A 15,534-nucleotide genomic window follows, 5' to 3' on the forward strand; every position below is an offset into this window, starting at 1 on the left:
AGACAGAATCATTATATCGTTTTGGTACTGTCCATATGTAGCTTGTTTTTGGTCACAGGTTCAGGAATGGCTGAAGAATTGTAACATTTACCTGGAGCTAACTCTGCAAATAGTACTGCTGGGTGATTATAAAAGTCATAGTCAATCGATCAATAATGTAATACTCTTAGCAAAAATGTTTATCTTTAATTTACAATATGTAGGAATCTATGAGAAAAGAAAGGTTCAGAACTTTTGAGAAACATCACAGCACAGTTGAAAAATATATGGCAAATAGAATTTGGGTAGTTCGAGGACAGCACATTTCTAATTTGGGTCTTGAGCTGAAAAAGCTTAAGAACCTTTGGTCTATGGTGATATTAAGAATAGCTCTATGTCTGATAGCTCTATGGTGATGGTGTTTTTATCAGGACATTTCACTCTAACCACACAGGTCTTCTTTGCACATTGGTACAGTATCTCTACCTTTAAACAACTATACTTTACAGGAACTGAGCTGTGCTGGTAATTCACTGTATTTGATAATGTAACACCCTAATAACTGTGTGTGAGAAACTGTAACACACTGACAATGCACTAGATGACTTGATTTGTTGCTATTGAGTTGGAGTGGCCCGTCACGTGCAGTTGCCATACAAAGCATTCTATACAACACCGCCCTCCAGTGTTCAATGTGGATATGACAAAGGACTCATTAAAAGGGTACAACTCTGGGTATATGATGGGGCAAATACACAATAATCACTTTCTGAACCAAAACAACTTGAAATAATTAATCTTATTCAAACATTTATTTGATCCAATTCTTTGGAATGTAGTAGTCATTGATCAGAGTCAGAAATAATATAGACAGATGGGTCTTGAAGCTGACCAGGGAGTCAAATGGCACCTATTCCCTACATCGTGCACTACTTTTACCAGAGCCCTATGGGTGCACTATATAGGGAATTGGGACATTTGGGATGGAGTCCAAGTAAAGAAACATTACTTGAGTCATTAAGGCCTCAACTGCTTACTTCTTTTTTCTTTTTTTATCTGGGACGGCAAATTACAGAAGCAGTATTGAAAATCAAACATTTTGTAGAAAAAAAATGGCACAGACATTTGTGACAGTACAAAAAACACAAGGTGATATAACATACCAAGTAAAACATTACGTAAGTAAAGAGACATGTATAGCTTTTTCAATAATGAAAAACATCTCCATAGTTGTACATTTCAGAACTATATCATCTGAAAGCATATAAAAGAGTTATCTGTAACACTGTCTTATCCTTCTTTTGCTTTCTCTCTTTTTTCACAAGTCAATATCATAAACAACACAAAGATCTTTTAAATATATCAGTGCAACATTGTTTTCACATCTAGTGCTGCAGAATCCTTTCCTATTGACGAAGACAACACCAAGACATTATGCCTTTACAAGTGGTGGAACCATAGAAATAGAATGACTCATTTTAATTCCAATCATTCTAATCCTATGGAATGTGGAATACTGTTATGAGCTCGAAGCAGAACTATGAAACATCTGTTTAACTAGCTACCCCGCATTAAGAAAACATGAAAGAATCTAAACATAGAAGCTCATAGACCCTGGCGGAAGGAACAAACAGTATGGCTACATCACATCCATTGATTAAACCTTGGATCTATGTCTTCGCCATTTTATACAGTACTTTGTTTTGTCTGAACTCTTCACATTAACATTCAATACAGACAAAAAGGAGAGCAAAGAGGATGTAGGCTACAGTACATGAAAACAGCATGACGTCATAAGAGTCTCTTTCATTCTATCAAGGGCCATCATTCCACCACAGACATGTAGGGCCGGTTTCCCAGACATAGATTAAGCCTAGTCCAGGACATAAAAGCATTCTCAACGAGATTCTGAATCTATGTCTAAGAAACTGGCCCATAATGTCCCAGGTATTGTCATAGCACTGTGATAGCATTTTCTTCGTAGAGATGCTTCAGCCGCCCAGTCTGTTGTCTGTCTACATCCCAAATACCACCACAGTACACGACTTTTATATAGCCCATAGGGCTCTGGTCAAAAGTAGTGCACTCTTTAGGGAATATGGTTCCATTTCAGACACAGCAGATGGCTTCTTCACTCTCTCCTTGTTAGGCCTTTGTCGCCAATTGTTGCCCCTATTAATAAGGCTCAGTACTGATGATCATGGCTGAATCTGAACATCTCTCAAAAGGCCATAACCATTGGCTATAATAACCCTCATTTCCCAGGCAGCATTGGGAGAGCACCAATGGAACATAATAACAACACAATACATGATGACAGCCAGATAACATTGCCTATGATACATAAACCACAAAGAAAGGATACTGCAGCATTTTGTCTCTTTTTATAAAGGCGCTCAAATATATTAAAACCTATGTACAATAAGTTGGATGTGTCATGTGCTATGGAGGGATGGCATGGAATCCTGCCAATCTGACCCTACTCTACCAACCTAACGTACTGCTATGATCAGAATCAGACTCTACCAGCCGATGCCTAACGTACTGCTATGATCAGAATCAGACTCTACCAGCCGATGCCTAACGTACTGCTATGATCAGAATCAGACTCTACAAGCCGATGCCTAACATACTGCTATGATCAGAATCAGACTCTACCAGTCGATGCCTAACGTACTGCTATGATCAGAATCAGACTCTACCAGTCGATGCCTAACGTACTGCTATGATCAGAATCAGACTCTACCAGCCGATGCCTAACGTACTGCTATGATCAGAACAGAATCAGACTCCACCAGTCGATGCCTAACGTACTGCTATGATCAGAACAGAATCAGACTAAAATCAAATCAGCACAGAATCAGACTACCAGCCAATACCTAACGTACTGCCATGACCAGAACAGAATCAGACTACCAGCTGATGCCTAACGTACTGCCATGATCAGAACAGAATCAGACTACCAGCCGATGCCTAACGTACTGGTAGGACCAAAACAGAATCAGAATACCAGCCGATACCTAACGTACTGCCATGACCAGAACAGAATCAGACTACCAGCCGATACCTAACGTACTGGTAGGACCAGAACAGAATCAGACTACCAGCCGATACCTAACGTACTGGTAGGACCAGAACAGAATCAGACTACCAGCCGATACCTACGTACTGGTAGGACCAAAACAGAATCAGACTACCAGCCGATACCTAACGTACTGGTAGGACCAGAACAGAATCAGACTACCAGCCGATACCTAACGTACTGGTATGACCAGAACAGAATCAGACTACCAGCCGATACCTAACGTACTGGTAGGACCAGAACAGAATCAGACTACCAGCCGATGCCTAACGTACTCGTAGGACCAGAACAGAATCAGACTACCAGCCGATGCCTAACGTACTGGTAGGACCAGAACAGAATCAGACTACCAGCCGATACCTAACGTACTGGTAGGACCAGAACAGAATCAGACTACCAGCCGATACCTAACGTACTGGTAGGACCAAAACAGAATCAGACTACCAGCCGATGCCTAACGTACTGGTAGGACCAGAACAGAATCAGACTACCAGCCGATACCTACGTACTGGTAGGACCAGAACAGAATCAGACTACCAGCCGATACCTAACGTACTGGTATGACCAGAACAGAATCAGACTACCAGCCGATGCCTAACGTACTGGTAGGACCAGAACAGAATCAGACTACCAGCCGATGCCTAACGTACTGGTAGGACCAGAACAGAATCAGACTACCAGCCGATGCCTAACGTACTGGTATGATCAGAACAGAATCAGACTACCAGCCGATAACTAACGTACTGGTAGGACCAAAACAGAATCAGACTACCAGCCGATAACTAACGTACTGGTAGGACCAAAACAGAATCAGACTACCAGCCGATGCCTAACGTACTGGTAGGACCTGAACAGAATCAGACTACCAGCCGATGCCTAACGTACTGGTAGGACCAAAACAGAATCAGACTACCAGCCGATACCTAACGTACTGGTAGGACCTGAACAGAATCAGACTACCAGCCGATGCCTACGTACTGGTAGGACCAAAACAGAATCAGACTACCAGCCGATACCTAACGTACTGGTAGGACCAAAACAGAATCAGACTACCAGCAGATGCCTACGTACTGGTATGATCAGAACAGAATCAGACTACCAGCCGATGCCTAACGTACTGGTATGACCAGAACAGAATCAGACTACCAGCCGATACCTAACGTACTGGTAGGACCAGAACAGAATCAGACTACCAGCCGATGCCTAACGTACTGGTAGGACCAGAACAGAATCAGACTACCAGCCGATGCCTAACGTACTGGTATGATCAGAACAGAATCAGACTACCAGCTGATGCCTACGTACTGGTATGACCAGAACAGAATCAGACTACCAGCCGATGCCTAACGTACTGCCATGATCAGAACAGAATCAGACTACCAGCCGATACCTAAAGTACTGGTAGGACCAAAACAGAATCAGACTACCAGCCGATGCCTAACGTACTGGTATGACCAAAACAGAATCAGACTACCAGCCGATGCCTAACGTACTGGTAGGACCAGAACAGAATCAGACTACCAGCCGATACCTAACGTACTGGTAGGACCAAAACAGAATCAGACTACCAGCTGATGCCTACGTACTGGTATGATCAGAACAGAATCAGACTACCAGCCGATGCCTAACTTACTGGTATGACCAGAACAGAATCAGACTACCAGCCGATACCTAACGTACTGGTAGGACCAGAACAGAATCAGACTACCAGCCGATGCCTAACGTACTGGTAGGACCAGAACAGAATCAGACTACCAGCCGATGCCTAACGTACTGGTAGGACCAGAACAGAATCAGACTACCAGCCGATGCCTAACGTACTGGTATGATCAGAACAGAATCAGACTACCAGCTGATGCCTACGTACTGGTATGACCAGAACAGAATCAGACTACCAGCCGATGCCTAACGTACTGCCATGATCAGAACAGAATCAGACTACCAGCCGATACCTAAAGTACTGGTAGGACCAAAACAGAATCAGACTACCAGCCGATGCCTAACGTACTGGTATGACCAGAACAGAATCAGACTACCAGCCGATACCTAACGTACTGGTAGGACCAGAACAGAATCAGACTACCAGCCGATACCTAACGTACTGGTAGGACCAGAACAGAATCAGACTACCAGCCGATGCCTAACGTACTGGTATGATCAGAACAGAATCAGACTACCAGCCGATACCTAACGTACTGGTAGGACCAGAACAGAATCAGTGGAGAAAAGGCAACAGAAACTTTCAAAAAGGCACTGTGGAACTAGACACAGGTCTAGGGCCAGGGCAAGCACCCTCTGGATGCATACACACATGCACGCACATACACTTGCTCACGCACGCACATGCATGCGTACATGCACGCACACACACAAACAAGATGCACAAATCGATGCAGACATACAAACTGATAACATGGCCAGCCGAAGAGCCACGCGTCAGGTTAGTGAATATACGTTTTTATGCTCTTTCTGTGAAATAATAATGACTTCTGATGAAAAATAAAATATCCTATCCTTCCAGAAGAAAAATAACAAAAACATGATAAATACTTCCATCTCAATTGGTCTCATCACCAGCATCTGATTACAGAAAAACAAAGCACGTCGCAAAACAAACAAACAAAAAACTAAACAAAATAATAATTTTTGCTGTACACGTTTTATTTATACACAGTGCCCACTACGGGTAGGTTCCTTTCACTGCAGCTCCTGAGAATAGCATGGCTCAGTCACAACCTCCCACCATCGCTATAGCCAGCTGCATCCCAAATGCCACCCTATCCCCTCCATAGTGCACTATATAAGGAATAGGATAACACTTGAGTCACAACTCACAACCCTCCGTCCAGTGGTCTAGTTCCTCCAGCTATGAGGCTGCTTGTGTTCTTTTCCCTCAGAGGATAACGCTCACGCCTCTGAGTAGCTGTTCTGTGCATTCAGCTTGCTGTCCTTCTTTAGCTTGACTCCGTCCACCAGCTCAAAGTTATAGTTCTCCAGAGCTGACAAGTTCCGGCTGTCGGACATGTGGCCGTGTGAGCAGGCACAGTAGAGGACAACACCACAGATAGCTCCCAGGAAAACCCCCAGAGCGCTCATAGCGATGATGGTGATGAGAATGGGGTCCAGAGTTTTCAGCATGTTGCCTGGGCCACCCAGCTCGCTATTCTCCACTTCCTCTGGGTAGTAGGGGTCCATCGCTGAAATAGAGATGGAAAAAAACAACTTTAGTAGCCTGGGGTGGTCTAGACTAGCAGTTACTACTGCTGCCTTCAAAGCACACATGTACTGTATGCCAGTGCTGGCATTGGTTTGAATCTGGCCCACGCCCTTCTAACACAGCATCTCTCCTCTTTACTTTCTTGTCCCTCTTCACTTTAGTTGTTAAGGATGGAAGATCCTTAAACAGCTGGATACATACAGTATATGGCCGAGCATGCGCTCGAATTTATAATGTTAGAGATTTAAAACAAATATTACAAGCTCAATGAGCAGTGAGGTACTGCACTCACGGTATATGCAGATCTCTGTTGGCTGGGACGTGGGAGCCTCTGGTATATCTGGATCTGGAGGAGAAACAAAGTTGTTCTACATCATAAGCAGGATCAGTATTGTAACAAACTACCATTCTGATTACCTTCCCAAAGATGTCCAGAAGTCCTGGTTGAAGGATTTCATATTTCCTGCCTGTTCCCTTCCAATAGGATTTGCAACCTTAGCAGAGTCAAGGTGGGCAGTGACTAGGGTTGATGGGTGGGAACCCGGTTACCGAGATTTACCGGGATTTACAGCCCAAAACCACTCCCTTTTCGCGGGATAAATAGCTGCGAGAATCCGGTCAATTATAATAAATTATTTATATTTATTATTTATATACAGCATGGCGTGAAATGGAACTGTTAAATTATATGCAATGTTTAAATCTGGCTTCTCTACGGCCTATGCATGATGAATCATCAGTGCTCAGGGTGGGAACAGACAGCCCATCTCACAGCACTCTCTTTTTTTTTTGCTGAGTAGAGTGTTGGAGTCTATTTTGTAAATGACATCGCCAAAGTAAAGTCAGTTTCACGAGGGTATGTTTAGCAGCATGAGTGAAGGAGGCTTAGTCGCGAAATAGGAAGCCGATTCTAGATTTCATTTTGGATTGCAGATGCTTAATGTGAGTCTGGAAGTGCTAGCCGGGCGGGCGGGTGCGGGCAGCGATCGGTTGAAGAGCATGCATTTAGTTTTTACAAGCATTTAAGAGCAGTTGGAGGCCATGGAAGGAGTGTTGTATGGCATTGAAGCTCGTCTGGAGGTTAAGAAGTTTTTAACACAGTGTCTAAAGAAGGGCTAGAAGTATACAGAATGGTGTCGTCTGCGTAGAGGTGGATCAGAGAATCACCAGCAGCAAGAGCGACATCATTGTTATATACAGAGAAAAGAGTCGGCCCGAGAATTGAACCTTGTGGCACCCCCATAGAGACTGCCAGAGGTCCGGACAACAGGCCCTCCGATTTGACACACTGAACTCTATCTGAGAAGTATTTGGTGAACCAGGCGAGGCAATCATTTGAGAAACCAAGGCTGTTGAGTCTGCCGATAAGAATGTGGTGATTGACAGAGTCGAAAGCCTTGGCCAGGTCGATGAAGAAGGCTGCACAGTACTGTTTTTTATCGATGGCGGTTATGATATCGTTTAGGACCTTGAGTGTGGCTGAGGTGCACCCATGACCAGCTCGGAAACCAGATTGCATAGCGGAGAAGGTACGGTGGGATTCGAAATGGTCGGTGATCTGTTTGTTAACTTGGCTTTCGAAGATATAAGAACGGCAGGACATGATAGATATAGGTCTGTAACAGTTTGGGTCTTTAGGAATCTCAGATGATACGAAAGAGGTTGAACAGGCTAGTAATAGGGGTTGCAACAATTGCGGCAGATAATTTTAGAAAGAGAGGGTCCAGATTGTCTAGCCCAGCTGATTTGTAGGGGTACAGATTTTGTAGATCTTCCAGAACATCAGCTATCTGAATTTGGGTGAAGGAGAAGCAGGGGGCTTGGGCAAGTTGCTGCGGGGGTTGCAGAGCTGTTGGCCTGGGTAGGTGTAGCCAGGTGGAAAGCATGGCCAGCCGTAGAAAAATGCTTATTTAAATTCTTGATTATCATAGATTTATCGGTGGTGACAGTGTTTCCTAGCCTCAGTGTAGTGGGCAGCTGGGAGGAGGTACTCTTATTCTCCATGGACTTTACAGTGTCACAAAACTTTTTGGAATTTGTGATACAGGATGCAAATTTGTGTTTGAAAAAGCAAGCCTTTGCTTCCCAACTGACTGTGAATATTGGTTCCTAACTTCCCTGAAAAGTTGCATATCGAGGGGGCTATTCAATGCTAATGCAGTACGCCACAATATGTTTTTGTATTGGTCAAGGGCAGTCAAGTCTGGAGTGAACCAAGGGCTATACAGTTGAAGTCCGAAGTTTACATACTTAGGTAGAAACCTGTTTTTTAAACATTCCACAAATTTCTTGTTAACAAACTATAGTTTTGGCAAGTCGGTTAGGACATCTACTTCGTGCATGACACAAGTAATTTTTCCAACAATTGTTTACAGACAGATTATTTCACTTAAATTCACTGTATCACAATTCCAGTGGGTCAGACGTTTACATACACTAAGTTGACTGTGCCTTTAAACAGCTTGGAAAATTCCAGAAAATTATGTAATGGCTTTAGAAGCTTCTGATAGGCTAATTGACATCATTTGAGTCAATTGGAGGTGTACCTGTGGATGTATTTCAAGGCCTACCTTCAAACTCACTGCCTCTTTGCTTGACATCAGTGGAAAATAAAAATAAATCAGCCAAGACCTCAGAAAAATCATTGTAGACCACCACAAGTCTGGTTCATCCTTGAAACAATTTCCAAACGCCTGAAGGTACCACGTTCACCTGTACAAACAATAGTACGCAAGTATAAACACCATGGGACCACGCAGCCGTCACACCGCTCAGGAAGGAGACACGTTCTGTCTCCTTGAGATGAACGTACTTTGGTGCGAAAAGTGCAAATCAATCCCAGAACAACAGCAAAGGACCTTGTGAAGATTCTGGAGGAAACAGGTACAAAAGTATCTATATCCACAGTCAAACGAGTCCAATATCAACATAACTTGAAAGGCCGCTCAGCAAGGAAGAAGCCACTGCTCCAAAACCGCCATAAAAAAGCCAGACTACGGTTTTCTACTGCACATGGGGACAAAGATCATACTTTTGGAGAAATGTCCTCTGGTCTGGTGAAACAAAAATATAACTTTTGGGCCATAATGACCATCGTTATGTTTGGAGGAAATAGGGGGAGGCTTGCAAGCCGAAGAACACTATCACAACCGTGAAGAACGGGGGTGGCAGCATCATGTTGTGGGGGTGCTTTGCTGCAGGAGGGACTGGTGCACTTCACAAAATAGATGGCATCATGAGGATGTAAAATTATGTGGATATATTGAAACAACATCTCAAGACATCAGTCAGGAAGTTAAAGCTTGGTCGCAAATGGATAATGACCCCAAGCATTCTTCCAAAGTTGTGGAAAAATGGCTTAAGGACAACAAAGTCAAGGTATTGGAGTGGCCATCACAAAGCCCTGACCTCAATCCTATAGAACATTTGTGGGCAGAACTGAAAAAGTATTTGCGAGCAAGAAGGCCTACAAACTTGACTCAATTACACCAGCTCTGTCAGGAGGAATGGGCCAAAATTCACCAAACTTATTGTGGGAAGCTTGTGGATGGTTACCCGAAACGTTTGACCCAAGTTAAACAATTTAAAGGCAATGCTACCAAATACTAATTGTAGTCCAACTTCTGACCCACTGGGAATGTGATGAAAAAAAAAAAAAAAGCGGAAATAAATCACTCTTACTATTATTCTGACATTTCACATTCTTAAAATAAAGTGGTGACCCTAACTGACCTAAGACAAGGAATTTTACTAGGATTAAATGTCACGAATTGTGAAAAACTGAGTTTAAATGTATTTGACTAAGGTGTATGTAAACTTCTGACTTCAACTGTGTCTGTTCTTAGTTCTAAATTTTTTTGAATGGGGCATGCTTATTTAAGATGGAGAGGAAAGCACTTTTAAAGAATAACCAGGCATCCTCTACTGACGGGATGAGGTCAATATCCTTCCAGGATACCCGGGCTAGGTCGATTAGAAAGGCCTGCTCGCTGAAGTGTTTTCGGGAGCGTTTGACAGTGATGAGGGGTGGTCGTTTGACCGCGGACCCATTACGGACGCAGGCAATGAGGTTGTGATCGCTGAGATCCTGGTTGAAGACAGCAGTGGTGTATTTGGAGGGCAAGTTGGTCTGGATGATGTCTATGAGGGTGCCTGTGTTTATGGATTTAGGGTTGTACCTGGTAGGTTCCTTGATAATTTGTGTGAGATTGAGGGCATCTAGCTTAGATTGTAGGATGCCCGGGGTGTTAAGCATATCCCAGTTTAGGTCACCTAACAGTACAAACTCTGAAGATAGATGGGGGGCAATCAATTCACATATGGTGTCCTGGGCACAGCTGGGGGCTGAAGAGGGTCTATAACAAGCGGCAACAGTGAGGGACTTATTTCTGGAAAGGATTCAGACACGGCTAGGACATCCGGGTTTGCGGAGTGTGCTAAAGCAGTGAATAAAACAAACTTAGGGAGGAGGCTTCTGATGTTAACATGCATGAAACCAAGGCTTTTACGGTTACAGAAGTCAACAAATGAGAGCGCCTGGGGAATAGGTGTGGTACTGGGGGCTACAGGGCCTGGGTTAACCTCTACATCACCAGAGGAACAGAGGAGGAGGAGGATAAGGATACGGCTAAAGGCTATAAGAACTGGTCGTCTAGTGGGTTGGGAACAGAGAGTAAAAGGAGCAGATTTCTGGGCTTGGTAGAATAGATTCAGGGCATAATGTAAAGACAAGGGTATTTGAGGATGTGAGTACAGTGGAGGTAAACCTAGGCGTTGAGTGACGATGAGAGAGGTTTCGTCTCTGGAGGCACCAATTAAGCCAGGTGAGGTCTCCACATGTGTGGGGGGTGGAACAAAAGAGCAATCTAAGGCATGTTGAGCAGGACTGGGGGCTCCACAGTGAAATAAATCAATTAGAACTAGCCGAGACAGCAGTAGACAAGGCATATTGACATTAGAGAGAGGCATAAAGCAATCACAGGTGTTGATCGGGAGAGCTAAGACAACAACGGGTAAATGGTGATGAATGGGTAGAGCGGGTCAGTTAGGTACATACAGGACCCGAGTTCGAGGCTGGGACCGACAGATAAACAAAATGAGGTACCGTGTTATTGCAACAGTCCAGGGGGCATCAGCTGTGTAGCCGAGTGATCATAGGGTCCAATGAGCAGCAGTAGATGAAACATGGAGCCGTTCGGTAGTCACTACTACGCTAGGTGAGCGGGAGACACGGCGTTCAGAAAGCTAGCAGGCCGGGGCTAGCAGATGGGTCTTCGGCGACATCGCAACAGAAAAGCCTGTTGAAACTACATCGGACGATTACGTCGGCAGACCAGTCGTGATGGATCGGCGGGGCTACATGTCGACAATAAAGGGTCCAGGCCAATTGGCAAAAGAGGAATTGTAGTCCAAGAATTAGCTGGTATATGGGCCTAGCTCGAGGCTAACTAAAGGCTAACTGGTGCTTGCTTCGGGACAGAGGCGTTAGCTAACAGAAGCCACTCGGTTGCAGTTAGCAAGCTGCAATGATATATAGCCCATATATATATATATATATATATATATATATATATATAGATGTCCTATCCTACCTTTTTTCAATGCAGTATTAGCCTTATATTTAGCTAATTAATGATGGGTTATGCATAATAAGTTTCTAATTTATAGCCTCTGTCACTTGCACAATATGCACGCACCTGTGCTCCGCTGGCCTCTCTTCTTAAAAAATGCTCCTTTGCTCTTGGAGTCCCATGCAGGAAAAGCTAGACTAGAATAGCTTGTGCGACATATTTTTCTTTTGCATTTCTTATTCCAATAGACTATTTGAAGATGGACTCAAGCATAGCCACGGGAAGTAGGGGTGCTGAGGGTGCTGCAACACCCCCTGGAAAATCCCAATATATTTTAATTTGAAAATAATATTTTTTCACAAAAGTATTGCATGGGCCTTTTTTAGAATTAGCGGACCAATATAGATTTCTGTAGCCCAGGCAAAAGCAAAAAAATTCAGCACATCCGCTTTTTCAAAAAATGTAGTTGTATAATTAAGAACAGTATCATGCAGGATTCAATAGTTGGAATTGTAAGAGTTGTTGCCCAGTCCCTTTCTCTGTGATTGTCTTTATAATGGAATCCAGAAAGAACATAACCCTGTTCTTCAGCATTTATATCAAAAGGTGCAAAGTTATGGGCAAAGACAAAACAGCCACATCAAAATAAATATTTTTCTTGATCAAATAGCATGGAAAACAAAGCCTTTTTTGTGCAATATTAATTTACCATCCCTACAAACCACTTAATGTTAATGTTACTGTATTGTACATAGGCTGGTCATCTATGTCTGTACCTGTAGACTTTCCATCACCATGAAGAAAAACAATGCACACTACAGTAATTGACTACATTGAGACATCAAGTGGTTTGTGACGATGTGGCTCAGTTGGTAGAGCATTGCACTTGCAATGCTAGGGTTGTGGGTTTGATTCCTACGGGGTACCAGTACAAGAAAGTATGAAAATGTATGCATTCACTATTGTAAGTTGCTCTGGATAAGAGTATCTACTAAAATGGAAAATGAATGAATAGACCATTTCAGTTTTCATGCAGAAATAAGTTGCATTTAAAAAGTATTTCAGGAAACTGGAAAACATACTGTATATCAAGCAAGTATTTTTATATTCCACAAGTATTATCAGATTAACTGTTTTGCACAGATAATTATCAGACTCAAGTTACAAATCCTGGTAAACACTCCAATATATTTTGTTAAAATTTTTTCACAAACGTAGTGCACTGTGCCTTTACTAGTCCTGTATTAGCGGACTCATATAGATGTCTTCGGAGCTGCATATTTGTTTTTCTGCTTCCTCCACGGCAATAAAATCACAGCACCCCCAACCCCAAACTACTTCCCGCGGCTATGAACTCAAGCTCTTATTTGCTGAATGTTAAATAGCCTACAGCAGCCAACAGAACTCACAGGTAGTTTGAAAGAAGAGCGAACACGCGATGGCGGTAGGCTATAGCAGTTATTTATTCAGACCCATAACAATTCAATCTTTGTGAAGTGAAGTGAAAACATTCTGCATCTAATTCTAGTCATATATTATTCAAGGATGACATTAGAATGATGAAGATAAGGACAAAACTTGTTTCGTTTAACTGTTGAAAGTGAGGAAGGAATGAAGCAACAATAGAGAGAGAAAGAGGACGTAATACCCCATAATGACAAAGCAAAAACAGGTTTTGAAAGTTTTGCTAATTTATTAAATATTAAAAAATGAAAAATGACATTTACATAAGTATTCAGACCCTTTACTCTGTACTTTGTTGAAGCACCTTTGGCAGCGATTACAACATTGATTCATTATCGGTATGACACTAAAAGCTTGGCACTCCTGTATTTTTTGGAGTTTCTCCCATTCTTCTCTGCAGATCCTCTCAAGCTCTGTCAGGTTGGATGGAGAGCGTTGCTGCACAGCTATTTTAAGGTCTTGCTACAGAGATGTTCTATCGGTATCAAGTCCGAGCTCTGGCTGGGCCACTCAAGGACATTCAGAGACTTGTCCCGAAGCCACTCCTGCATTGTCTTGGCTGTGTGCTTAGGGTTGTTGTCCTGTTGGAAGGTGAACCTTAGCCCCAGTCTGAGGTCCTGAGTGCTCTGGAGCAGGTTTTCATCAAGGATCTCTCTGTACTTGGCGCCGTTCAACTTTGCCTCGATCCTGACTAGTCTCCCAGTCCTTGCCGCTGAAAAACATCCTCACAACATGATGCTGCCACCACCATGCATCACTGTAGGGATGGTGCCAGGGTTCCTCCAGACGTGACGCTTGGCATTCAGGCCAAAGAGTTCAATCTTGGTTTCATCAGATCAGAGAATCTTGTTTCTCATGGTCTGAGAGTCTTTAGGTGCCTTTTGGCAAACTCCAAGCGGGCTGTCATGTGCCTTTTACTGAGGAGTGGCTTCCGTCTGGCCACTCTACCATTAAGGCCTGATTGGCCTGAGTGCTGCAGAGATGGTTGTCCTTCTGGAAGGTTCTCCCATGTCCACAGAGGAACTCTAGAGCTCTGTCAGAGTGACCATCGGGTTCTTGGTCACCTCCCTTACTCAGTTTGTTCGGGTGGCCAGCTCTAGGAAGAGTCTTAGTGGTTCCAAACTTCTTCCATTTAAGAATGATGGAGGCCACTGTGTTCTTGGGGACCTTCTATGCTGCAGACATTTTTTGGTAGCCTTCCCCAGATCTGTGCCTCGACACAATGCTGTTTCGGCGCTGTACGGACAATTCTTTCGACCTCATGGCTTGGTTTTTGCTCTGACATGCACTGTCAACTGTGGGACCTAATATAGACAGGTGTGAGCCTTTCCAAATCATATCCAATCAATTGAATTTACCACAGTCGGACTCCAATCAAGTTGTAGAAACATCTCAAGGATGATCAATGGAAACAGGATGCACCTGTGCTGAATTTCAAATCTGGAAATAAGGTATTTCATTTTTTTTAAATAAATAACTTTGCAAAAATGTATAAAAAACAGTTTTCGCTTTGTCCTTATGGGGTATCGTGTGTAATATTGTATCCATTTTAAAATAAGGCTGTAACGTAACAACATTTCCTTAAATTAAACTGGTATACTTTTTATATATATATATATACATTTTCAAAAATGTCTAAAAACCTATTTTTGCTTTGTCATTATGGGGTATTGTGTCTAGATTGCTGAGGTATTTTATTATATTTAATCAATTTTAGAATAAGGCTGTAATGTAACAAAATGGGGAAAAAGTCAAAGGGTCTGAATACTTTCTGAAGGCACTGTATGCCTATTGAAAATTGCTCTATTGGATAATGGCGCAATCATTTTGGCTTTTTTGGGCTTGGTCTCATTAAATGTCTTTAATGTAGGGCTCATAAAATGCATTTAATATATGGCTCATCAGGCTCAGGTAGCATCAGGGTTGATTTTTTTAAATCAAAGCTCTAATCAAATTCAGACGTAGGCCTATTTAAATTCTTTTGAATGGCACTTCCGGTTTTGGCAGGAAATACCGGGTTACCCGGGAAAAAAGTTATTTATTCTCAGGGTTGAACATTTGCAAAATACCAGGAAAATATTCAACACTAGCAGTGACACTTACCCTTACACTCCTCTGGTGTGAGTCCATCCAGGATCTTTATATTGTCCAGCGCGATGTGTCCTGTGCTCCTATCTCCCACTCCCTCAATCACCACCTAGGAACAACAACACAAACACACA

At 42.9% G+C, this 15,534-nt stretch overlaps 1 protein-coding gene across 1 annotated transcript in view; it reads right to left on the reverse strand.

Annotated features, from left to right (window-relative positions):
• Positions 1–772: 772 nt before the first annotated feature.
• LOC106599513 (neuropilin-1a) overlaps positions 773–15,534 on the reverse strand; it is a 112,643-nt gene continuing 97,881 nt past the window's right edge. Inside the window, exons 16-18 of the mRNA XM_014190791.2 lie at positions 15,416–15,509; positions 6,571–6,624; positions 773–6,258 (exon numbers count right to left, since the gene is read on the reverse strand). Of these exons, the coding sequence (XP_014046266.1) occupies positions 5,969–6,258; positions 6,571–6,624; positions 15,416–15,509 (438 nt within the window). The 3' untranslated portion in view covers positions 773–5,968. The remainder of the gene's footprint in view (positions 6,259–6,570; positions 6,625–15,415; positions 15,510–15,534) is intronic.

The sequence above is a fragment of the Salmo salar genome, chromosome ssa03 (genome assembly GCF_905237065.1).
Source record: "Salmo salar chromosome ssa03, Ssal_v3.1, whole genome shotgun sequence".
NCBI lineage: Eukaryota > Metazoa > Chordata > Actinopteri > Salmoniformes > Salmonidae > Salmo > Salmo salar.